Source organism: Bombus pyrosoma, linkage group LG6 (assembly GCF_014825855.1).
Source record: "Bombus pyrosoma isolate SC7728 linkage group LG6, ASM1482585v1, whole genome shotgun sequence".
Taxonomy (NCBI): domain Eukaryota; kingdom Metazoa; phylum Arthropoda; class Insecta; order Hymenoptera; family Apidae; genus Bombus; species Bombus pyrosoma.
In genome coordinates this window covers 11,197,728-11,223,177 of record NC_057775.1, presented here as the reverse complement: position 1 = coordinate 11,223,177, position 25,450 = coordinate 11,197,728, and the positions used below count along the sequence as shown (strand labels likewise).

At 35.4% G+C, this 25,450-nt stretch overlaps 1 protein-coding gene across 8 annotated transcripts in view; it reads left to right on the top strand.

Annotated features, from left to right (window-relative positions):
- The first annotated feature begins 603 nt into the window (after nt 1-603).
- Nucleotides 604-25,450, top strand: part of LOC122568515 (ankyrin repeat and BTB/POZ domain-containing protein BTBD11) — a 33,087-nt gene continuing 8,240 nt past the window's right edge. The window contains exons 1-2 of one of the 8 annotated variants that reach the window (XM_043728317.1): nt 604-1,180; nt 9,625-9,859. In XM_043728317.1, coding sequence (XP_043584252.1) covers nt 9,657-9,859 — 203 coding nt within the window. In that variant the 5' untranslated portion in view covers nt 604-1,180; nt 9,625-9,656. Of the gene's footprint in view, nt 1,181-8,775; nt 8,982-9,624; nt 9,860-20,197; nt 20,646-20,742; nt 20,970-21,171; nt 21,284-21,804; nt 23,845-25,450 lie in introns of those variants that run through there. The other 7 variants (XM_043728319.1, XM_043728315.1, XM_043728314.1 and 4 more) reach the window with 7 other exon arrangements.

Genomic DNA, 25,450 nt, shown 5'->3' with positions numbered 1-25,450 from the left:
AAATATTAGATCCCAATATAAACGATCTCATGTTTGTCGATATTTACAATGAACATTCCTCGTGCTTTACGTTATCTAGAAATATTGTTTTCTGTTAACTTCTCGTGATTAAAAACTTGTTTCAATAAACTGATAACGTATATTGTCATAATCCTTCTTTTGAAAGAATGACATACGTATGTGTGTTATATTTGATTCCTTAGTTACATTTAACATATGTATAGTTGCGATATATACTCACTTAGAACAAACTATTCGAGATAAAGTAATCAGCAGTCCTTAAATGTTAGTTATGACAACCGTAACCATAACTCATTCTAAATTGATATTAAACCTAATTTCTTTACAAGAGCAATTATAATTAAGTTATTCTTTTTATTTAAATAATATATTTTAACAGATAAGAAGAAGATTAAGAAGTATGTTAGAGAAGGAATTGATTGAATTTTAAGTTTTTTCATATTTCATATGAATACTTTTATTCAATGTTCAATTCAATCTTGAAATAATCATAAATGTATACAAAATTTAAAATATACGTTTCTTTGAACATCGTTTTGGCTCTGTTAATAACGGGAATTACGACGCTAGTTTTCACAACGATTGATAGATGGCAGAGATATCGTCTTCTACGTTAGTTTCTTGCACGAGAGTACGAGAGATTTTTTTGTTCATAGCCTGGACCGAAAGTGGTTCTGCTGGGATGCTGCACAAACGCGGCGCCTGTGTTGCTAGTAATTGACAGCTGCCGAAAAGCGGCGACTCGGTCGGATGCGTGTGCAGATATGTTGTCTCGTTAATGAGATGGAAGATATTACTCGCGAAGATTTGAAGGAAACAAGGTGAATCTGTCTCATCTCCGTGGCCCTCGGATTCGTTTCGACACATTATGCATTTATACCAACATTATCGTCTGCGTGGTACAATTTAAAAAGTTCGTATGTGTTTACAGTTTCGCGAAAACCGTGAAAAACGTTATGTACACCCTCGCGACGTGTTCAGGATATATACATGTATCATATCCCTGATAGAATAGTGAAAAGAAAAAAATGCTCATTCAACGTGAACATTGAACGAAAGTGAAGTTTTTTGTTGATAATTTTATCGAGTGTTTCTCGAGTGTCCGTCATGTCGAATACGTACATATGTTCATCCCTACCAATACGTTGAGAAAAGTTTGGTAAGCTTTTTAAAACATTTCCTATTACAATATATATCTTTAGACATTACTACTATCAAACAATAATAGTAAAAATTCTTTAAATGTACAATTTAAAACATAAAATTTTATAAATTATATCTTAGTGCAAGATTTATTCGATAACATAAACTATATGATATCATGACAAAACGATATAATATTTTCTCAATTTTTATATTTCCATAATTAAATTGAGTATTAAAAATATTCAACAATCATCATAAAATATTATTTGATGGTGAAAAAATCTCGTAAATGAGTCAGTTCAGAAAGTTCGCGCACTCTAACGTCTAATAGCCGCTGGAAACCGGTTTTCCCGAAAATGAAATTTTTCTCAAATGCACGCGATGTTCCTATGGGAGCCGTCCTCTGATTCAGTTCTGTCCCAAAATCAAGCACCCACCAGCTCCGATTTCTTTGTGAATCGTAAAGTATATATCACATAAATCCTCGTGAAAGAACAATTTGGACCTCTGAAAGGATTTACAGCTAACCGGTTGTCACGTAGGTTGCACACTCGCGAGAACCTTCTGATAGATCGTCATGATCCTCCTCAGACTTTCGCCTGTTCAATGACGTGCTTATATATACATATGTATACACGGAGATGCTCATACAGGTTCAGCATCGAACTTTCCCATCTAATGCCTAATGCATAGTCGAAGACCGATCGTTCTGTCAAAATCATATATCGTTACGTCGTTACGTGTCGTGTTGAAGGCTTTGGTTACGGTGTTCTGACGAATGAAACATCTGAAGATTGAAATATACATATATTTTCATTTTCATTTTTCATTTTCCGATTAAATATTCTGTATTAAGTCGTATATTTCATTTTCGCAATATCAATTTTTGTAAGTTGTACTATTGAGTGATATAATTTAAATTTAATATATTCGAACCTAATTATTTACTATGTATGTGGAAATACACTTTGTAGCCACTGTACTCATAACAATCTATATATTTGATTGATTTGATGTATTCATAAAAAATTGCATCCTCTGTAACCACAGCCTTAACCTGTTGAGATTTTGCTTCATGTTTGAGATACATGCTCATAATTAACATAGAAAAGAAATGCTAGAGATTTTCTAGAAATAAACCTTCTTCGATATGATTAATCCTTGGTTAATAAACAAAGCACTACTGTATATACACATTTGTGACATGTTTGCCCATAAAGATATATAATTCACACAACTCGTACCGTATATGACAAGTACAATTAATGTACCAAAGCCCACATATTACGCATAATTTCCAGTCTTATTTGCTTGAAACTTCACGGAGAATCGTAAACATAGTGCTTGGCATCATAAAGTTTGGTTGGCGTGGTATACATTTACCCAGGACTTATTAAATCGTCGATCGTTTACGTTACACTGCGCCGTATCCATGGATCCGCCAGCTCGTAACGATCTCATAAATCGTGTTGATCTACGGTCCCGCAGGGGGGAGGGCGTTTACGTGCATCCTACTGTAACATCGCGAAAGAAATGACGAAAAGAACTGTTACAAGCAGCCGGTAATGTACGCCGTTGTCCTCGATGATACGCGACGAAGGAATGCATGCTGGGGAGCGGTGTGTGTCTCTGTCTCGGAATCGATAAGACAGTGAATCCAATCGTGGAAGGTATAAAGCAATAATGACAAATGGGGAGAAGGTTCGTTTCTATGAAAGGTCATTCGGGTTTCACGATGTCTTGTGGGGAATTTAGTGATGTCCTCCGACTGTGGTTCATTCAATTTCCAAATATAGAATAAAGAGGATGACGCTATAGATAGAGATAACACAGGTTCATGAAAGTATTTGGACACCTACCATAGAAACCTTTTACAGATATTGTACATGTTACATAAAACATTTTGAAATTTCGTTAGAACTGCTATCAGGTATGATTCAACATACATAATATGTACAAATATTCATAAATGTATATATGTAATAAATAATACCCGTAAACATCCAAATACTTTCATAAACAACTGTATATCAATTCGCCATCGGAAAGTGTTCTTTTTTCAATTTCGTGATGTGGGAATATTTTAATGTACAGGGTGTCACACCAATTTTACTCGCTTAAAATTTCTTTGTTATTTTAAATAAAAAATAAAGTACTGAAGATATTTTTATTTCAAAATTTTTCATAAATGGATAAGGATGAACAGTCTACTTATGACAATCGATATTTCTCCATCGCTAGATGATACGCGATGGACCGAATTGATCGAGAAATTCGTTGCGAGATCATGGCAAGTGTCGTTGTGATACTGTAGGGAGGAACGGAGACAGATAGAGAGAGGTGGAAGGAAGGGAGAGGGAGCCAGAGAGGGAGACAATGTAAAGCCGCGTTTCTCCTGCGAAGAGGATCGCGGTAAGGGTTCGAATAAGAGGCACAGTGGTGGGGGTGGACAGAGTGACCAGAGTGGAGTGGGTAAAGAGTAGGACAGCAAGGAAAAAGAGCGAGTACACGGGTGAAAAGAGAAGAGAGGAGCGAGATGGGTATACACGATATAGGTTTTGGTTTGGGCAGCCGTTGGAATGCGGTGGCCGCGGGGCGGACGGCCGTACGCCATGCCACGCCGTATATACATACATACATACATATACACTCAATGCCGCACGGCGTAGCCGGTGTACAGGACCCAGCGCCGCGTCCAGCACATTCTGTGCCCGAGGCAGAATCATACTTTTGTTTACGCCCACGTGCGCCTCCCTGGAACACGAATTTTCGATTGCTCCCTAGGTAAATCACGAGCACACCATGACTGTCATAGTATTTCCACTGTCACCACTCGCAAGCGTAACAAATCACTCCATGTGCAAACGAACTTTTGTGAACTATTGTATACGTATATCTCATAGACATACTCGATAAAACAATTAAAAAGTTGGCTCATACAGCATATAGAAATGTTCTTCTCAACATTATAGTTTAGATCACTGAGTCGTTCGGATAAGAGGAACTTTAATTCTCAAAAATTAGTTGACGATTATGGAAGCCAAAAGAATCTGTTAATATTGACAGATGGTATTTATGTTGAATGAAAAGGATGTGGTACACCGTTATCCATTTATGACGTGTTAATTTCAGATTGTTTCAAACATAATCAAATCACATAAATACATAGAATTTGCTTCTTTACATTATATGTATAATATAAAAACTATAAAGATTTCGAAATTTTACTTCCAAATCATCATTCGATGTGCGTTACGCATGATGATAAAATGAGGTTAAATTTCAACTATGGGAAGACTGATAATGAGAAACATGCTAAAAATATAGTACAATCTGAATACGAGGAGAAAACGAGTCATAACGAATTGTATAAATAAAAAAGGAAAGGAAAACATGTATCATAAAAGAGTAAGAAAAATAGTACAAGACCAAAGCTTTCGAGTAAGTGGGTCACGAAGAACTATACATCTCTGTGTTCCAAGCTATTTACATTTTAGAATTATTGTAATACAACATTACGCATCATATAAAATTACATACTGTACAGCTTTCTGTAAATATATCAATAGTATTAAAAAGTATTATTAGGCAGAGCTGGAATATTTCAGAATACAATTTCTTTATTTAGTTTGTTTAGATTAAATGACAAGGAATTTAATTCTAGTTCAATCATTTGATTATTGACAGGTCAATTTCATAATCACTGGCAAATTTGTACTGAATCTATTAAAATGCACTTTCCTCCTTTTTCGCGTATAAAATAATAGATTAAAATGCGTTTACTATTACTATACCAACAAGAAGTTACGATAAGTAGCGTGACACAAAATCAGCAGACGTCACGACGATAGGACGTTTTTAGATCTGGTGGAAGAACGAGGATCGGAACACAGTTACTTCCTCTGGTAAAAACGGTGGAAGGATCTTAAAGAATGTCGGCATTCCGCGAACATCACGTGGATGAAAATTCCGCGAAAGGGCAGCCAACATTGCGCGCGTGCTTTCACTTCGCGTGGAAAAGGGGTATGAAGGGAGTGGCGGAGGGAGGGCGGACGCGAGACGCTCTGTTCCTGATATGCACGCTTAAGGAAGCACTTTGGGAGCCAGCCAGAGTAATTGCATACAAGGGGCCGTCAAAGCGAGCAACACGAGACCACGCTCTCGTCGGGTCTCGTTTGCGGAAACTTCCAAAAAGTTTTAGGTTTACGCTGTACCATTTGTGCTTCATATTTGCAACATGAATTGATGCTTCTTTTCGTTATTTTTCTTTTTACATCTCTTTCCTTCTTTGTCCTTTTTTCTTTCCTTTTTTATTAATTTTACAGTATAGAACTTTGACGGGAAATTTGGAGTATTGCATAGCAATTGGAATATTACAATATTGTAGCGGATTTATGAGAGTTTGTTTACAGTTGCCAAATCCTTTTAGTTTTATTAGAATTAGTATTAGAACTAGTAAAGTGAGATACGGTTTGAGCTATGCTGCAGCTATAAAAGTATGTACAAGATTTTAAATAGGGACTAAATTGTTACTTAGGTATTCCGGTTAAAGTTTCTCGACTTCATTAGTTGATAGAATTTCATTCTATCAAAATAGGAGAATTAATTGAAATAAAATGGCGATATATATAAGCAATGTAAATAGTAATGAAAGTCCTCACTTTTACAGATATTTTAATGTAATTAGAAGATAATGAGGGAGAAGTTAGCGAATATTCCACCTAATGTACAATCAAACAGAAACTATTTATTGTTCGATTTAAACAGCTGAGTTTCACCTGACTAATATATATTTCTTGTACTAATCTCAGAATATCCTAAGCATTTTAGACTATGAATTACAAGTATTTCAGGAATTCTAACAATTCCATCTATACAATTATAAATCTATTAATAACACGTAGTTGTGAAGCATTATTTATCGTCGATACTATTGACCGATTTAACGAGCTGAAAACTGCGTTCTTCACTCCACCTTACGCCTACACGATGAAACGAAATGTAATTCGTGCGGTTGGTTAAACAAGATATCGATCCGTGAGTTGCCCCATATGGCTCTATTCATTGAGTTATGAGATCGGTCATGCGGGGAAAATTGCAGTTCTTTAAGGGGTTAATCCAACTACACTGCCAACCTATAGCCATCCACTTATGCAACGGGACACCATCGAACCGCACCCATCGCTGTTTACTCTTGTGCATCGATCAGTTCATGTACTTTGTACGTCCATCAGCTTCTTATGCCTCACTATCTTTCTGCGGAAGTGTTTGACTTAAAGGGATATTTTCGCTAGAAAATTCGCTTTTCAGGAAAGATTTGGAAGTTCTTAAATTTTAAAAAATGTTTTGGAAGTTCAGGAAAGCGTTCAAGAAAATTGTTACATCAATTTTTTTAAATCTTTTTGTTTCTAATTCAATGGTCATTTTTCAATGAGTTTGTATAACTACCAAAAACCACCTGCTTCATGCAGCTTATAATTTCTATTTATACATCTGCAACAGAATGCTTTTTCTTTCATCATCTAGGTTAGATCATTAAGTGCACGCACAAAGTAATTCATTTTAGATATAAAAAGATTTTTCTGTTGTAACCAGTAGCAAAATTATTTGTAAATTCTTTTCTATCGTACAAGAAAACCAATTTGCATCATTATAGGAGATTTACAGAATCCATTTTATACCTTCTATATTATATCTTATATAATCATAAATCATAGTTCGTTAAGATCTGTAAAACTTCAAATATCAAGCAAATTCTTAAGATAATTTAAAACTACGGTAAATCGTTATTAGGACATTATAAACTTTAACATCTAAGTGAGCACATCTTATTCAGATTCCGTTGCTAGATATAATGACTATCATCTTTCAATAGAACGTAGATACATGTGTACGTGAACGTCCAACTCAATAATTACCGCAGAAAGTCTGTCATCTATGTGATATCGGGGTCCGAGCACGTTTACGAGTGACTTATTGAAAACCAGTTATCAACTGGACCGCCTCCCGGAACAGATCGCGCTAACATCGGGGTTAAGGGAGGCAACGGTTCGCCACGAAATAGGAAAATTAAAGGCGCACGTGTTACAACATTTTTTTTCGTGATCGTTCATTCGTGACTGCGATCGTTCGCAACTATTAGCGCTCGTCCATAGGAATGTTACTCTCGCGTGTACGAAACTTGGACGTTCGCTTTCCCATATGTATGTATTTTATATAGGTATAGATTCTAACTTCTATGCGAAATATCATTCGTCATTTTGACCGCATTGGTATGTCTGTTATTAATATTTGATATGAAAAATATACGCTGAAGGTCGGAGATTCTTTTCAATGAAGTTTTGGGTGGTACTGATATCAGTAACTGAGGTTAAATCTCGTATGTATGTAGTTTAACCTGTTTTGCGTATGATATTCATTCTCTTTGTTCCTTGTATAATCTGTCTCTACTTTTCCAGAACGTTCTTTGTTTCTTCTTTTCTCTTATTATATCTGATATCCGCTGTACCCTTTTTTTTATTGACGTTGGATATCTGGTTGGATATCACAAACCAATTGCAAAGTAAATGATATAAATGAAAGAACGTATTATATATTTATAGTCCTCTAAGGAAAATTTATAAATGAGATTCCAATTATTTAAATGTATTGCGATATATTAAAGAATATTTAACAGTATAAAATTCATGTTAACTTAAAATATATTATGTACCTATGTGTATAAAATGAACGATTCTTTATAAAGGTACATTCAGAAGTTATAATCTAGAATCTAGGGGAAGTAGTTTTCAGGGTATTCAACTTTCTAATTCGTAAATCATAAATCTCTTTTCCCCCCTTGTCTGTAACTTATACTATCCCAACTCATAGAATCTTCTTCCTCTTTAGATACTAATTAAATCTCCGATTTCAAAGTTGTTTCAATCCTCATGAAACTTATAATACTAGAATTCATACTAAAAAATAATTCTCTATTTATATTCTATAAATATTAATTCTTTAAAAATCAAAGAATATAATTATTTATTTATAACTATAATTATATAATTATACATATAATCATATAGTGGATTTCAATCTTTACTTGAAAAATTAGTAGAAAGATTACATCTATATGCTCCAGAGTTCATAACTTAATTGCGGCCAGTTTGAACAAAAACAACGTAGACACTTGCTAGAACCGCAGTATTTGAACATATAGAACGTGTTTATTAATTTGTGTATGTTAAAAGCGGCAGACCGGTCTGTCCACCATTGTTGCTACAATTCACCAAGAGAATCCATTATTTCACTTTTTTTTTTTGTTATCGTTAATGAGTTGCGTATTGCGTAGTGAACGGTTAGCAAGCGATTGACCTCAAATGGAGTTTATAGAACGGTTATTAGCCCGTACAAGGATTGCCAGTTTTGCAATATAACATGCTGGTAAAAGAATATGTACATTTTTTTTACGAAAAATTAATTTTTCATTAATTCCTCTTTATTACGTGCAATCTGATTTTTATTCATAAATAACATAATTTATTATAGATAGAGTAATCATTAATGCAAAATATCCAAATAATCTCAAAATACAAGATCTGCAAACTACATAATCTTCCACCGCTGTAATAACTACATTCCTAAAAGTTTTCCCTTCATTTGAAAAACATCCTGAACATCCTCTAATTCATTTAATCCTTTTCCAGATCACTCTATAAGCGGACATATTTTCAATGGAGAAAGTTGCAGCAAATTTTCCCGAAAGGCATTGGAACCTCGCGCGAAATGAACGATACGCTCTTCCTATTAACATATTCGGCGTGTTTCCAACGGTAATTAGCGGCACGTTCGTAGCGCGACAACAGACACCGCGCGTATGAACAGAGAAATAATTGTTTCCTCCCGTCAGCGATGCTATCGCGCTGCTAATTATTCTTAGAATCATCCAGACGCTCGTTAATGACCTTCGAGCCCGAGAAGAAAGTTTCGCATAATTACTTTCTACCGAAGATTTTCCTGATCGGGAGCAGATTTCTCGCGGCGAATTTCTATACACGTTCATAAGCTAGCTTTGCTCGCGTTTTTGATAAGAGAAGAGTTACTATTATGTTATTATGTTTCATTACCTCATGCAATTGCATTGAAAAGTATACTCAGCGAAAGTATAGTATAATAATCTATTAATTTAAAAAATTTATTAAAGATTTATAATATTTTTGCGATTTTATGATTCTGTTGAAACGTAAGGAAGAAAATAATTAAATTTAAATCAATAACGATAAAATTGCATTTTTTATCTGCATTATGATTTAAAAAAATTAAATAATATTAGTACCTTATACAATAATAGAATATCCAGTAACTTCCATATTTCTATCAACCTAAATTCTTGTAGAGGAATTTTTCAAGAAAAGTGAAATGTACTAAAATGTTTTTTAACAAGAACATAAAATATTTTTATTTTAAAATTTGTAGGTCTTCCAGTGCAATCAGCAACGGGAGGCACAATGAACGTCGAACGAGCCACGATGGATGGTTGCGGGCAGCAACCGCTGTTTTTGACCGGTACTTCCGGTTCTGGCGGTATATCCAGTCCCCAGCAGCAGACCGTCCAAACCGGTGCGCCTCCAGAACACTATGGGGGACCATTGAGCCTGAGTATCTGCATATCCGATTCCGGTCACGAGATACTGCGACCCAAGCCACGCCGGTGAGTCTTCTTTTATTTTCCATGAACCCAGTCGCCGATCCACCAGCGATCCTCTGTAATCGATATCGATCTTAACGAAGATCTGATTAATGGTCGCGTTCACGGTGATCCGCTAGCCCCGATAAGGATCGATTAAAACCGCCCGGGAATCTTGGAACGTTGACCTCCTCTTCCTACGGCACCAAACTAGATATTGTTCTATGCTACAATATCTATCGTTCCTTTTTTTATACATCTCTCATAAATATATCTCATATACAAATTAATATTCAAAATTGAGCATTGACAAGGTAAATTATCTATGTATCATCCATTTCTTATGTAGCAGTATTGGATAAAACCTATTAAATAAAATTGTTATCTAAATGCAGTGATTGCCATTTTTTCTTGAATCAAAATAGCTACTAAATCACTCGTAAACTTTCATCAATTGACTTACTCGTTACTTTATTAGCTTGATAAAATGTCATATCTTGTTCTCACAGACCGTAGATTTTATGTAAATCGAGCAATTTATGATTGTCCACAGTCGGTGATTTTGTTGATGACGATAACGTTCATACCGTTGATAGAGATATTGGCCATCGTTTGAAAGTTATAAGAATCACTTTCCACTGTCTTTTAATCGGTCATTTAGTTAACAATGTATAACTGGCTATCGATGATCTGTAACATGAGCACGGGCTTCTTAAGAACATAGTGGTAAGCTAATATCGATACGGCATCTGATCCTCACGATCTTGGAGAAACGTAAAACGTTCGTCAAAGAAGACGAGATTTACTAACGGAAACTTCAGATGAGTGTGATGATAAAACAACTTGAAACATGAAAATATCGTAAATTGATATAATGTAGATTATTTGTACCATCGGTCAAAATTTACTTAAAAAGTATTAAAATTTACCAAAACAAAATGTTCAATATCCAAGTGTGAGTGCGATAATAATTTTGATTCTTTAAGTTCCACTATTTAAAGAGGTTTATTCTCAGAAATCCACCGAATGATTTTCTGCAATATTTACGAAAGGACCGAGTTCAAGGGCCTTTGTTCTCGGACATAAACTGCAGAATGTTATTTTTTTTCTTTTGGCCCGATGTTTAGCGGGATCTCAAAACATCACCGTTAAAAGAAGCCAGTCCACTTGCCGATCCGATTAAGGATCATTAAAATTTACGATGTACGTAATTACGACCGATTCGATTAACGATGTCGAACGAGCATATATTCGTAAGACACACCTCCCCTTTCCCCATCATTTAGTTCCATCGACACCACGCCGCGCACCACGGCTTCGGCCCTTGAAAAATCTGTTCGGCATACAAATAGGCACTGAAATTTAAGGGTTCACGTAATAGGCCCACAAATTCTCGAAGTTCGTTCACCCGGTGTATACACGTAACGGAGCTCGTACGCGGTAACTAACGTCAAATGTAAATAAACCATGTGGATTTTTTTTAAGACTCACATAGTGTTCTCTATGTACTAATTGTCAAAAGTATTCTGTGGATTTTTCATATCTCAAATTTGAGTTACAATTATCAGAATCATTCTTTATTTCTTGTACATCATATTTTGTATATCACAGAAAGTATTTGCAATTTACCGTGAATATTATAAAAATTAAAACTGTATTTAGAAAACTTTTATTTTTTTATACATGCGAATATCTCATCAGTTTGCTCGTATAAAAATGTTAATCTAATTTTTACCTAATAAATTACTTTGTTACTTAATCAGTTATTAAAAAAGAGAAAAACGAAACAGATGAAAAAATTTGCGTGATTTTTAAAAGGCAGAATCGTTTCGTGACATGAAGGTTAAAATTTCTAGGTCGGGTGTATTTCTTTGAGATTCTGTGTATGCATGGTTCATTGGTATTCCAGCGCGTTAGCGTGTCGTGTGCACGCTCGGTGATTCGTATGTAAAAGACGGCCCATTGCGGCCTTATCAATATGTATGACACCGAATTATAATCGATAATAATTGCCCATCGATGCGTAACATTAAAATTATCGATTGCGTATCGTATTGCTCTCGATTTTGCCCCGATATCCGGTTAAAAATAGCTTTCAATATGAAAACGGTCACTGACCTGTTTTGAGATTAGAGTACATTTGAAAAAAGATCTCCCAGTTCCTAGCCACGATTTTCTATAAATTCGAAGCGTGTAATTGCGTTTGACAGTGTTCGAAACTTCTTTAATCACTGTAGCCAAGATTTCAATTACTATGAGATTTACAAACATTATGCATCCCTAAATTACTCGAACATACAAAACTTCTAACCACTCAATCTCGCGACAATTTTATATCCCTACACAATGTTCATACTATACAATTTATACTATGTATTCAATTATGAAAGATTAATTTAGCGCGTAGTAGCATAGACTACCATAGCCATAACTATATATGAGGCATACAACAAAGACATTGTACTTTGCAGACGCGTAAGATGGTATAAAGGGACGCGTCTGCGCGTGTGAGTGCGCAAGGTAGTTTAAAAGAAGCTTAAATGACGGACACGTTGTATTTCGAACGAGTCAACGACCGCAAAAAATACGCCAGTCATCTTTCGCTGTAATCGTATATATGTACGAGCATCGTGGAATGCGCAAATGCAATCTCTATGGTATGAGAATGATCATCGTCGGGGATAAGGAGACGAAGTGACGCGTATCCTCTAAGCTTCTTCGAAAGCACGCGGTATTATTTATTAAATCAACGGGAAGCCCCATGAAACGCACGGTAAACGAGTAGCCCTCGTCTTCTTCTCCCCCCCCCCCTTCCACACCCTTACCCTTTCTAACTCCGTGAAAAATCGAAATTTATTTCTGACGTGGTTGATCGATGGCTCGATGCCTCTGTCTCGAGAGTTAAGCTGAGTTTGCATTGTACCTGGTACTCGCGGCAAAAGGAACTGTTCTTTAAACTTACATCTTTTAGGTTAGGAATATGATTCTGTTTCGATGGAGTCTGTGTATGTATATCGAGTGCAACCTCAAAAGAGGTTGATGGATGTTTATTTCAAGTGTTTTAAAAATTGTTTTAAATAATATCTATGGTGCTGATTACCAATGACTACTAGAGCGTCACTGAAAGATTGGAGCTGGTCACAGACGATGACTATTGCGGTCAACGTTAAAATATATAGGGTAATAGTCAAATCATGTGTTGAAATTATACTATATCAGTTGGGGTTATGATGTCATTTTCAATCGAATAAGTCTTAGAAGGAATTCGTCTTGAGTAAGCAAGTCGTTTTAGTTATTTTAAAATAATGAAAAAATATAAGAAATATAAGGTAGTAAGGGTATAGCAGTGAGGTAATCTATACATTTATTTGGCGTATTATCTTTTGCAGTTCTTTAAAATTTATATACATATATTAGAAACTCAATGGGGAGAAAAAAATCCTATCTGTATCTAAATGAATAAGTTAGGATTTACTTAGATTTGTATCTTCGAATGGAAAGTGACCACACGGATGAATAATGTATTAACTTGTAAATGATAAACGATATTTATCAGGCAGACCTTTTTGTGAGTCCGCTTCGACTGATTTCAAAATTTAAACTTTTATAAAAGTTCAGTTTCATAAAAAAACCACTCACCTAAAACATCACATTTTGTCCACTCTAACCAATTAAATTATATCCTGTTTGTTTAAATTGCCATATTTTATCATGTACCGTAAACTCCGCAAACTATTCTTAAACATCGAATACCTTAAATCAACTCGTGGAAGCATTGACGTGCAATTAAGAACGATTTCCCATAAAATAGTCGTAGGGACAAATCGTTGGTGGAGTATCAATGAATCGCGAGACATGAAGTGCATGCGCACGCGAGCAGACGACGAAGATGCGCAAGCGCAAAATATCCCGCGTGTCGAGGTAGGGTTATCGAGGGTTATCGAAGAGAAAGCCCGTTCGTGTAGCTCGTTGCCTGACCGATTTACGGTGACGTGAGTCTCCTCTGGGTCCCGTTCCATTAAAATACACTACTGTCCACGTACAGGATGTAATACAATATATAAGACCCACGTGAAAGATAGATAAGTAATAGAAAAGATGTTGTAAATTCGTATATTTTAATTTGAGATTTATTATACTTTATTCATTATATTTTGATTTAAATTGCTTTTCGAGTTTTAATAAATTAGTATATTGTAATAGTTTGTTTGATAAAAATATTACATTATTAAGAAAAAGATTTTAACCTTAAAAAGTAAGAACCAGTAATATTGCACGTTTTTACAAGCACGTATTTATCTGACTTCTGAGTTTCTTAAGTTACATTATATTACATAACACAATTACATTGTAGCGTTGAACTGTATCACGATCGTGATACACCTTGTATGTATACGTCGAATGTTTTTCCTAATATTACAGTGAAGCAACCATTAAAAAGGATAACAATAGAAGAATTGTTCGATTTGAATGGTTTTTGCTATTGTTTAACCTTTTCTTAATTTTTTTCTTCTTTTCCGTTTTTTTATACTTTTTAGTTTTTATTTGTTACTTGTGAAATTTCAATTAGTTTGAATGTGGGAAATTGAGAATGTGGGATATACTGGTTGCTGGAATATATGAGAATTACATTACGTTTTTAGGCTGTCTGGTTGAACATAATAATTTTAGGGTATTATTAGAATCATGTTCTATTTGTTATATGTATATATATAAAATTTAGTTTAAATTGGGATATAGCATCTATTCAAAATTATATAGATGAAAAATGTTAACATAAACCCATAATGAAAGATATAACTAGCACATAAAAGTAGTAGAAATAAATAATAGCAGAGACGAACAGTAGTAGAAACATAGGCAAGACTGACAAAAGGTACAGACATAGTTATCTAATAGCGTTATAGCAGGTTTCTTCCTTATCACGATTTCTAACAATTGAATATCAAACAAAGTTTAAGGTTCGATATCCACATACTAATTTAAAACTTTGAAAAAGAAAATTTAATGTGTTCCAATTTAATAAGACAAAATCAACCCAGTTTTGTCGACGGATGGTTGCAATCAGCCACACTGTGAGGGAAGAGGAAGGAAGGGAAAGGAGAGAGGCCGTTAACCTAAATATCTCGACCAGATCTGACTAAGCATCGGTGCACATCCTCTCACGCGCGTTATTATCGCGATCACCCGGTTCCCAGATAATGTTTCCCCTCTCGGCACGTTTTCCTCTACTTTCAGATAACTAATTAAACAAGTCCGCAACTCTCCTTTCACACGATCGCGCGAAATTCTTCAGAAAATTTCTATTTCGTCGTCCAACGTTAGAACGGAAGAATGGAGGGGAGAGTGAGGATAGTTTAGGTTAGGTGTACAGGAATAGTTCTTTCACGAAAGCGGCGAAAAGCAATCCGCCGATTGAGCGAGGTGATCTCTTGATTAGATGATGAACGAAAGGGAGGTGAAAGATGAAAAGTGAGAGCCAATGAGAGAAAGAGAGTGGGGGAAGGAGAGAGATGTCTATCCTTGTTTGTCGGTGAATCGAATAAAAGTGGAAAGTGTATTGTTATTCTTATTACAATAAGAACTTGTCAGGGAATCGATTAAGTGTGTTAAACTCGGCCGCGTGAAGGTTAGGTTTCTTGCGTATGAAATGTCGTTTCACCAAGATTTAATTATCATTTATTATATTTTGTTCCATCGTCAATTGTTATCGTCCTATAATCGCTTATTAATCTCATACCGTTTCAGTTTAAGCTTTAGGTTAATATTTCTGTTAGTAAAGTACAATGTGTATCTAAAAAGGCTTCTGCAATAAGGAGGCAACTTCACATTTCTATGATTTGAGTAAACAGAAGTCGAGCAAAGATGATCTAGAAATCAAGCATATTTTGCTTATCGCATCAGGCGCTATGGCTAATTCAATGTTTGTATACATTGAAATTTCCGCTCTGATTCGGTCGTATCCGCATATCTATTCCACTTGAGACTAAAGTGTATAGCACTTTTTTTTCAATCCTCTCGAACACGTGTCCTTCCGTTTTGAACAGCGTTGATCCGCTCGGATCTGTGTCACTTCACTTCGAACAGCTAGGATTCCGGCTTTAAACAAATTCGACTTATAGCATTCTACTTGCAACAACTTAAATTTACGCCAGCCGATTCTGATCGTGTGAATATGAAAAATAAATGACAAAATACAAGGTATCTATAGGTTACCTCGCTTCTCTTCTGAACCTTTTTCCTTTCTTTCGGGATCGGTAACATTTTAGTTACTCATCTCAGTTTGATAGATCAAGCGTGTATCTTCTGTGGTCTTCCTGCTTGATTCACTTTCTTCACATAATTTCACTGGTAAGTGTTATCTTTAAAAACATACTATTATTACTAAACAATATAATATTCATTATTCATCTTGTTATTTAATTGACCATGAGAAAAATTTGCTAAAGTTATAGTTGTATCTAAATGGAGAATCTTTTCTTAGATGATACCATTTAATATTATAAACATAACCTAACTGGTCATTCCACAAGGGTGTAATTTCTTCCTTCCTTTTATACCATTCCGTAATACGAAAAAGAAAATTAACAGTACTTCTGTACAAACGTTAAAAAGTTAAATGCGTAGATATATACATACCTACATCAGTTTCAGTTAATCCCGAACAAAATTGCCGCCATTCCAGAATACATTCCGGAACTCGGGGAATACCATTTTATTGCCCATGCCGTGTTACAATTAAGCACATATATTCACAAACAGCATAGAATAAATAATGCACAATAATAACCATATCGTTGAAAAATCATTTCCACATTCTTTGGCATTCAATAAAAAATATCGAACATTTAATGTTCACGTGCTTTATATAAAATTGTGTTTCAGTCAAACCATTTCGACTAACTTGGAAAATGACAAAATCTATTTTCTGTGGCTTCTGCTCGTTTATTAAACTTTGTCCTCAATAAACGCGAAATGAAACATTCAGTAGGTAACTATGAGGTTGATGGAAGGTTTTTATTTGTCCAGAACCGGTATGATTGAAATGTAATTTTACACACTTGTTCATTGGCCCCTGAGATCTGTGTTAAGAGTTCATTTTAGCGGTGCTTCGAATGGTTTGTGAAGGTTTTATAACATTTTCACTTGATCGAATAAGTGATGATTTTTATGAAATAAGATAACATCGATGTAATATTTGGTTGGTTATCATTAAGGAATACGAGTACAGTAGCAGACGCAATATATTATGAATAACGGCGAACTGACTTTCATTTTCACCACAGTTTGGCTAAAAGTTACCTAACAATGAGAAATAAGAACACGATGGACCACTATCATGGATAAAATACATGAACTACCTAATTTCCTAAAAGCTGTTGGTACTATTAATCAAAAGTTGTAATAAATTACACCAATCAATCTCTTCAGCGAAATAACTAGTTTCATGAATTACTTGCATGAGTTGGTCACATAAGATGCCTATGTAGTGCATTTATATGTAGTAACAGTAGATTAATTCTGTACTGAATCTTACTTTCATCATCATTTGTAGTTTAAAAAAAAGCATTTATTACAGGATGTATGTCTATTAAAATTTTCTTTGATACAGCACTGTACGTTTCAAGTTTCTGACTTCTTTTTTAGAACACCATACGTTGTAGAGTGTTTAATTGGAAGATGATGACCTTAGCCCTCAGTTAAATGAAAGAATGAGTCAGGCTTAATTCATAATTACTAAATGAATGAGTCAAGTTTCAGAAGAATGTGGGCTTTGTATTAGATTTTAGTTCCTTTGCTGGATCCACGAAAATATAAATTTATATAAAAATTCGTAGTCAAAGGAAATAAATTATTTGTAAACAAAAATCTTTCCAATTTGATTCAAGGAAATTTATTCTCGGTCAGTAGAAATTTTCTCATTTTCACTGGAAACTCGAAACTGCAAAACTCATTCCTGTCTCATTATAATACATAGTATATTATATTTTTATAGAGTGGTCCATTTATTATACAAAGTAGGCAATTAGGATAATTTCTAACACAAACGTTGCGTAAGCATGATGCAATGACAATTTTTGTTACAATTATAAACTACAACGTATGGTTCTGCTAGAGGAAGGTACGGTTCGGTAATTAATTTAATATCCTCCGGTTGGAATGGTTGTCGCCCTTGACACCGGAGTTTCGCCAGATGAACACGGACAATATACGCCTTGAACTCTTCCTTTGCAAAACCTTTCTCGTGGAGGGCACGTTATGTTATAGATTAAAGACTTCCGCCGTTGTTTGCGTGCGTTCTCGGAAAGGATGTATCAGCCACGAATAAAGTGATGGGCCCAAACGTGCCGTTTGTTCATTGAAGGGGTATTCAGGGAACCGATAATTCAGATAAATTTAATTGGCCTTTAATTAGCGGCTCAGGCGATATGGAGGAGAAAGATGGCGTTGTTTCACTGCGACGAAAGTGAATTTATGAATGAAGAGTCATACAGTTCTCCCTCTGGAATGTAACAGTGACGTTGAAGAAGGGAAGATGAATTGAAATGATGGTTTTGTGAGATTTTCTTCTGAAGGAACTCTAATATCGTTTTTAATAGCAATTCCCTGCTTCTTCTGTTCCTATCTTGGAATTCTTATTTAATTAGTTAATGAAGATTTAAGTTAATTATTAAATCAAGTACATGTTAAGTTCCTTTTTGCATTTCTGATCCATTAGAAAATTTTGTTCAAATTGACAATTTAAAGGAAGAGATTAAAACATATATTTTCCAACAATATAACAAACAAATGAATCTATTTGTAATAAATCACGATGCATTATTAGATAAAAAAAATCATTGTCTGAATTAATATACCGCGAATTGAAAGGTGATATCGTGTACATTTTCCAAACACGGAATTAACTTTAGGTTTAATAATAATACCGCGTACACAGCCTGTTCGCGTACACGTAGAATGCAGTTCATAAAGGGGGGAAAAAACGAAGACCGGTTTGTCTAGGGAGTAAAATTACCTTATGACTTTCACGCGAATTTATCACGGGCGTATTTCAACGGGAACAACGCTATTCGTGATCAATTAGAACGTTTTATTATCTATACTGGGCGTTATTGTTTCTTCAATAACGACAAATTAATATTTTTATATTCTCCATTTTACTTATTTCTTTCAACTGAGTTGCACTTTATTATTTCTTGAGCAATTTCCTAGTTTAAGAAATATATAGATCTGTGCTTACTCAATCATTTCCTTTTAAATATAAAACACTAAAAATTTCTTGTAACTTTGTTTAAGCAATTGATAGGCAATTTTTAGAGAATAAAAATCAAATACAAAATAGTTTTAGAATAAATAAAAAAGAAAGGTATTTGAAAATTATAGTATTCTCTGATAAAAGTATATCTAAAAGAATTTTGGCCTATTATACTTGGTATACTAATTATACTTGGAAAACACCTGAGAATCTTCCTTGACATTGTTAAAGGTACCGGAAATTGTTAACATTATCTGGTTGCTTTCTTCCATTATCTATTTTTTCCTTCATTTCGTGACCTCCAAAGCATACATTATATTATGTGCATCGTTTAAATTCATTTTGGAATTGTTATGTTTTTTTCCATCATTTATTTTTGTAATTTATATCTATACGTTTCCTTCTATACGATGTTGCATTGTTTGCCTCGTATTGTTTTAAGGCCCATAAAACTTATAATTGGAGCAGCTGCTTCATCAAAGCTTTCTGCCCTAACGTGTCTTAATTAACTTGAATTCGTTGAACTCCGTCATCCTGGGATTCCGAGCATAATCGTATGTCTCAATTCTTCATAATTTATTTACCTATGAGCAAAAACAATTTCAAACTTTATATATAAATTCGATAAAAAAGAATAATTTTTCATACAGCGGTACATTTACGAAAGTAGAACCGTTCGTGAAACGTTTCTATCTCCTTCCATTTACGCACCATTCCGTTGCTATGTTTCCTAACATGACCAGTTAACAGTTTACGCCCTTCAATCGCGATAAACGCAGTTTTTGCATAGAGAAGGGATCGGCCGAGTGCGATGAAAGGATCGAAAACAAGTAACGTGTACAAGAATCGTCACGGGATGTGGTTAGGGCGATTCGAGTACACGGTCATAGGAAGTAGGATGGTCGGCGGAAATTCTCCCCCGAAACAAACGTAGCAAACTCAACGCTTCGTCTGCATATGTATACAGTAGTATGCATGTATATACATATGTAACACGTACTATATGGTGGGGCTTCTAAAGACACTGTTCGTTTGCACTCTCCCGTTTCCTACGCTCTCTGTCCGGTGAAAAGAGCATAACAGTTTACAAGTGGCAGCCAGCACTTAACCATGCCACGGAGCGGGACAAGAAACTAGCGCCGCGTGCGTGATAGCCGATCGCGAATTAAAGTGGAACGCTCAGCGTTTTATCTTGTTCTATTGCGAGACATTTTGTAGAGAACTCTACGCATTCGTGTCCGCTGTTGTCATTCTCACCGTTACAGTTTCAATTGTAACATCTATTCAATTGTACAGTTACAGTTGCTCTTATTCTTCCGTAATTGTCATTTTGCTCACTTTTAATAGTTTCTTATGATATATATATATATAATATTGTGCCTTAAGAGGGCGGATTGAACATTCGAAAGTGTAAAAGAGTTTGGCATGGAATTGCTGCTCGATGTTGTAATCGTCGTTTGATTGTGCAGTCGTGAAGTTATTGTGATTTGTGAATGAAAGAGAAGGTGTGAAGTGAAAAGATGCGATCGATGGAAGTGTAAAGTGATTTAATGTGTAATTGTCCCTTATCGTTTCTGTTGAATCATAATCTTCTTGGGTTTTGATTAATTGTCATATCGTAAATGTTTCAAGTAAGCACGGTCTGGGACGAGATATGACTGTTTAAAAAGCAAAGTGATCTTTCTTATTCATAACATTTTTACGTATTTAAAATAAAGTATCGTGTTATTTTTTTTTTTTTAGTAAAGTATTTTATTTTTAATATACATATGTTTTTCAAATTGCTATAAATATGACTAGAGTGATACGCAACATTCTTCTAAATTGCAAGTCGTGATTGATTCTAGACTGGATTTAAATTTAAATCTGCAATTGAAAGTAAATCCCGTTAATATTGAATTTTCTTAAAAACAATCAATTTATCGAATCAGTTAGTTTACCAACCATGAGTTTTTCTCCTAAAACATAACATCTTACAGTTAGTATCTATAGCTGCGTGTAAGTCATTAAATTTTATTTATGTTTAACTTTTTCAAACAGTACTTCCAAGACATACATAATCCAAATGACTGAACAATTTTACGAAATAGCATAATAAGTCAACAACTTCACAATCAAGCGAAGTAGAGAAATAGATTCATACAAAGTATAAAATGATCTTTATAAAGTAATCTGCGGATGAACTCTAATAGGTTGGTGGACGTTGCTAGAAATTGGAGATATTTCATTTGGAATCAATTTTCCACGGAGCAGAACGGTGAAAGTCTGGAGCGTGAATGCGCGTAATTGGTCTCTTATATTCTATGTTTGGCATTCTGGCGAGCATTTCGTATAATTTCTCACGAATTCTTGGATAACGAAATTTCTGTCAGTCAGAAATGGGCTTACCTTCAAGTGAACGCCAGTCTCTCTTGCGAATCGCGTTCTGTATGGAAAACTTTAGTAGACTGTTGAGGATTTGAATATTGTTTGAGCAATTATTTAACTTCTGATTATTATTCGGTTGATATTTTGAAGAATTATACGAGTTTTAACATAATGGATATCGTAAGCATTCGGAATATCTTTCAGAATTGTTTGAACATTTTTAAATATCAGTCGAGTACCTTACAACCCTTTTCTACTATTGTATTCTATCCTAACCTAAAAAAAGAAAGTACTAAAATTTGAGACAATTTTTACGATCATCGTTTCACCGTTCTGTTCCATCAAACATCTAACCTTAACCTAAAAAGGAAGACAACCAAGAATTCTCCGCATAATTTGAATTACCGCTCCCTTCATACAGAAACATAAATCATATCACGGAAACGTGTAAAGGTGACATTTATTGTCAATGCCTGTCCCCCATCAGTGAAAAAAAGTAAAGAACACGCAAAAAGAAAAAGAAGGAAAGAGAAAGAAAGGAAGACGTTCTCACGCGATAAACGTTGAAGCTCCCGCTTTCGTGATACTGTTACGTGGTGCCCGGGGGGTAAAGAAGCAACGAAAGGAAAGTGATACGGGAGCCGTGCTCTATTCGCCGACATTGCGGTCCGCGGAGGAAGTGCACGCGTTTCACCTGCTGATCCCGTCGCCGCAGACCATAGTGTTTTCAGTCGCGTGCCGGAACGAGGACAGGTCAAAAACCACGTAAAGCCACGCTGATAGTTCTTAGTGATTCGCTGTTACTTAAACGCGATTTACTTCATTAATAGATTATGGATGATTAGATAAATTCATATTCCGGTAATTATGCAATTTAGTGACAATTTCCCAATTGCGTTCTCAATTTCTAAACGGCAATTGTGATTTTTGTTTGTGATTTTCTGAATGGATTATGGAGCATTTTGTAATTTAAAGTTGCCCGTGATATCTGTGAGCAGAGGTGACTTAAATTGCATTATAAAATAATCTGTAGTTATTGCAAAATTTATTGGAGTACTCTTTTGACTTGTACCAAGAAATATATTGCATTATCAATTCAAATTATTTAATCAAGGTACATATGTGCATCGCTATAATAAAGTTAAAGTCAGTGAAGTTCATTAATATGAAATCATGTATTCAAAACCGTTCATTAATATAATATAAAATCGATCGAAATTCGTGGATCTAAAAAAATCAGTGAACTTTTTGAATGATATAACATCACAAAAGCGACTCTCCCAGTTGCAAACTCTCTCACGTCTCCAAAAAATTATCTAATTCCTCCCACTCGTTGTACTCAAAGAACCCAAGAAACCCACACCGCTGTATTCTCAATTTTCCCCATGAATCAGCGTCTGTTACCAACAAATTACTCAGCAAATTCTCGCTCCCTCCGCATCGAGGAAAGCATTTCATCATCCTGATAACCAGAATCATTCGCCGAATAACCAATAAAAAGCAGCCAGTCAGCGGACATCCTCTCAGATACCGACCACTCGACCACTGTATGCTTAGAATACCCCGTTTCCGGTTACAAACCGATCTCTTGATACATCTGTCCGACTTAATTTCTCCCCCATCACACAACCAAACCAAGGAACTCGACGACGAAATGCATTTACGTGAAAGCATCGGATGACATGCCATTGACGGAACGAAAATCATGCAACAAGAAGGATTGCAAATGCGTGATATGCCGTGAACTGACCAACTACAGGATGCCTGGTAACCTAGAGGCTCCACCTCGTCGCGAGGGCGTCAACTTCATCCTGCGTCGCGCCCTGCCTTTTACTAGTAAATCACCGTCTAAAGAATGGTTAAATATAGGTAATAGTATACCCAATTTTGGTAACCCTAAAGATGGTACCACGATAGAAGAAATTAATCACAGGGAAGAAATGGAGGATACGATGATACCGGTAACCGGCTGTAACATTAAAAAGAGTGACAAGGAGGTAGCTCATAAGACTGTGATCTACTTCGGTGACACGAATCAGAGACCAAATCACAAATTCAACGGTAAAGAATCTTCAGTTCAATTAACGAACAAAGGCGAGTTAAAAATAATGGAGTCGAAGAAGGAAGAGCAAGTTGCTGATGGTCTAGAGGACGAAAGGTGTGGTGGAAAGGGGCAAAACGAGAGGCAACGGTCCACGGTGAGTTCGGTAGAGGAAGAGGACGTCAAGGTCACGCACGAAATCGTGGTGAACGTCAGCCCTAGCAGGGAGGACGTGCTGAAGATCGAGGAGGACGAAAGCCAGGTCGAGGATTATTGGTCCTTGCCGGGGGACAACACCGGGTTCAAGGCAGACTGGAGCTTCGTTCAACAGTGGCGCCTGAGGGGGTAAATCAAGCGAGCATTGCGTTTACCATGATGATGAAAAATGAGCATGTTACCCGTGAGGCCCGCATATGGAATTCGCGTAACCGCTTGACGGTTCGGTCTTCGTGGTATTTAACGGTTTTTGCGGAAACTTATAAGTGGTCGCGGGAAATGGATTGTGAGGTTTGATGGACGACGCACGGTTGCTGCTTCGCTCATGGTCCGTTGAATGAAATGAACTTATGATGGGAAAGTTTGAATTATCCGCCCAGTTTGAGTATTTTTATGAGAAGTTTCGGCAGAGTTTTATGTTAGTTTTAGATAAATTCCAAGTTTGTATAAGTTTCCATCGGTATTTGAATTTTCAGATTTTAGAAAGGCAATTATTACTCGAACTTCCTTTCATCTCGTCCATTTGCAATGGTCTTTTGGCTTTGGAAATTTATAAACAGCTAAAGAGATTCACTAACGTGATACGAAGTTAACTAACAATAAGAATCGCAGAAAATTGAAAATATTTCAGACTACGACCTGGTAAATCATTTAAAATCTTTTCCTTTTAAATTGTAGTTAATTAAAAACGTATAATTGAGGCATGTATAGATGGAACAGATGCTTTGTATGTAGAAATTGGTTGCTGAGGTAGAACTAGGTATAACAGAGCGTAGAGATCGGTATAATAAAACATTTTAACAACAGGTATAAAGAACACAATTTAGCAGTATTAACAATTTTAATTGCATTCCTATATACAAATAAATTATTTGCATAAAATAAATTAATCGAAATACGCAGGTGCTATAGATAGAAAAAATGTCCGTAATAACCGCAATGATCTTTTAAATAGAAATCATTACGGTTATAGTCTTTGTCATTTATCAAGTTTTTTTAACCTATTTTGATCGAATACCCGGCACTAAAAGAACAAATTATTCTCACCAGGCATAATTGGGTAAGCCCCTGTGAATGAAACGTTTATCAGCTGCAGCGCTCCTCCTCGCGACTATCTGTAATTGCATTAAGGGCGCGTTTCCACTGGTTCGCACGAAACACGCGCATGCGGAACAGTTCAAGTAAAAAGCAGGTGCCATGATTTGGAGGCTTGCACGTACCACGAATATTAATTTATGTCGAGTGAGTCACGCGATTTAAACATACGAAGATCACAGGAAAAGGCACGAATAGTATATCTTTGTTAGTCGTTTTCATTGTAATATCACTTTGTAAGACTAAAAATAGGTGAAATATTATTTATTGAACTACGCTCGCTATATTATTTGCAAATTCGTTCCGGAGATGAAATGTTTGTTTTGTAATTTCAATGGTGGGATGGTAGCGTAATTTGAAGATTAAATAAGTATAATTTCCATCGGTTTTTTTCTGTTAGGAGGGTAGACTAATTACTTGATGATGAGCATTAGACGGGAAGAAAAGGGATATTATATCCAAACGTGAAAGCTTACTGTCATTATGTAATACAAGTTTTGTTTTTCTTTGGTTTTGTTATCATTAGTTGTACACGAGTTCTATTGAAGATTGTGTTACCGATTTAGAGAAACAAAGGGTGTGTTTATATCATTCGTTAATGGTATTAAGTGCAATTTTAATTTCAGAGGAAATGGTAAAT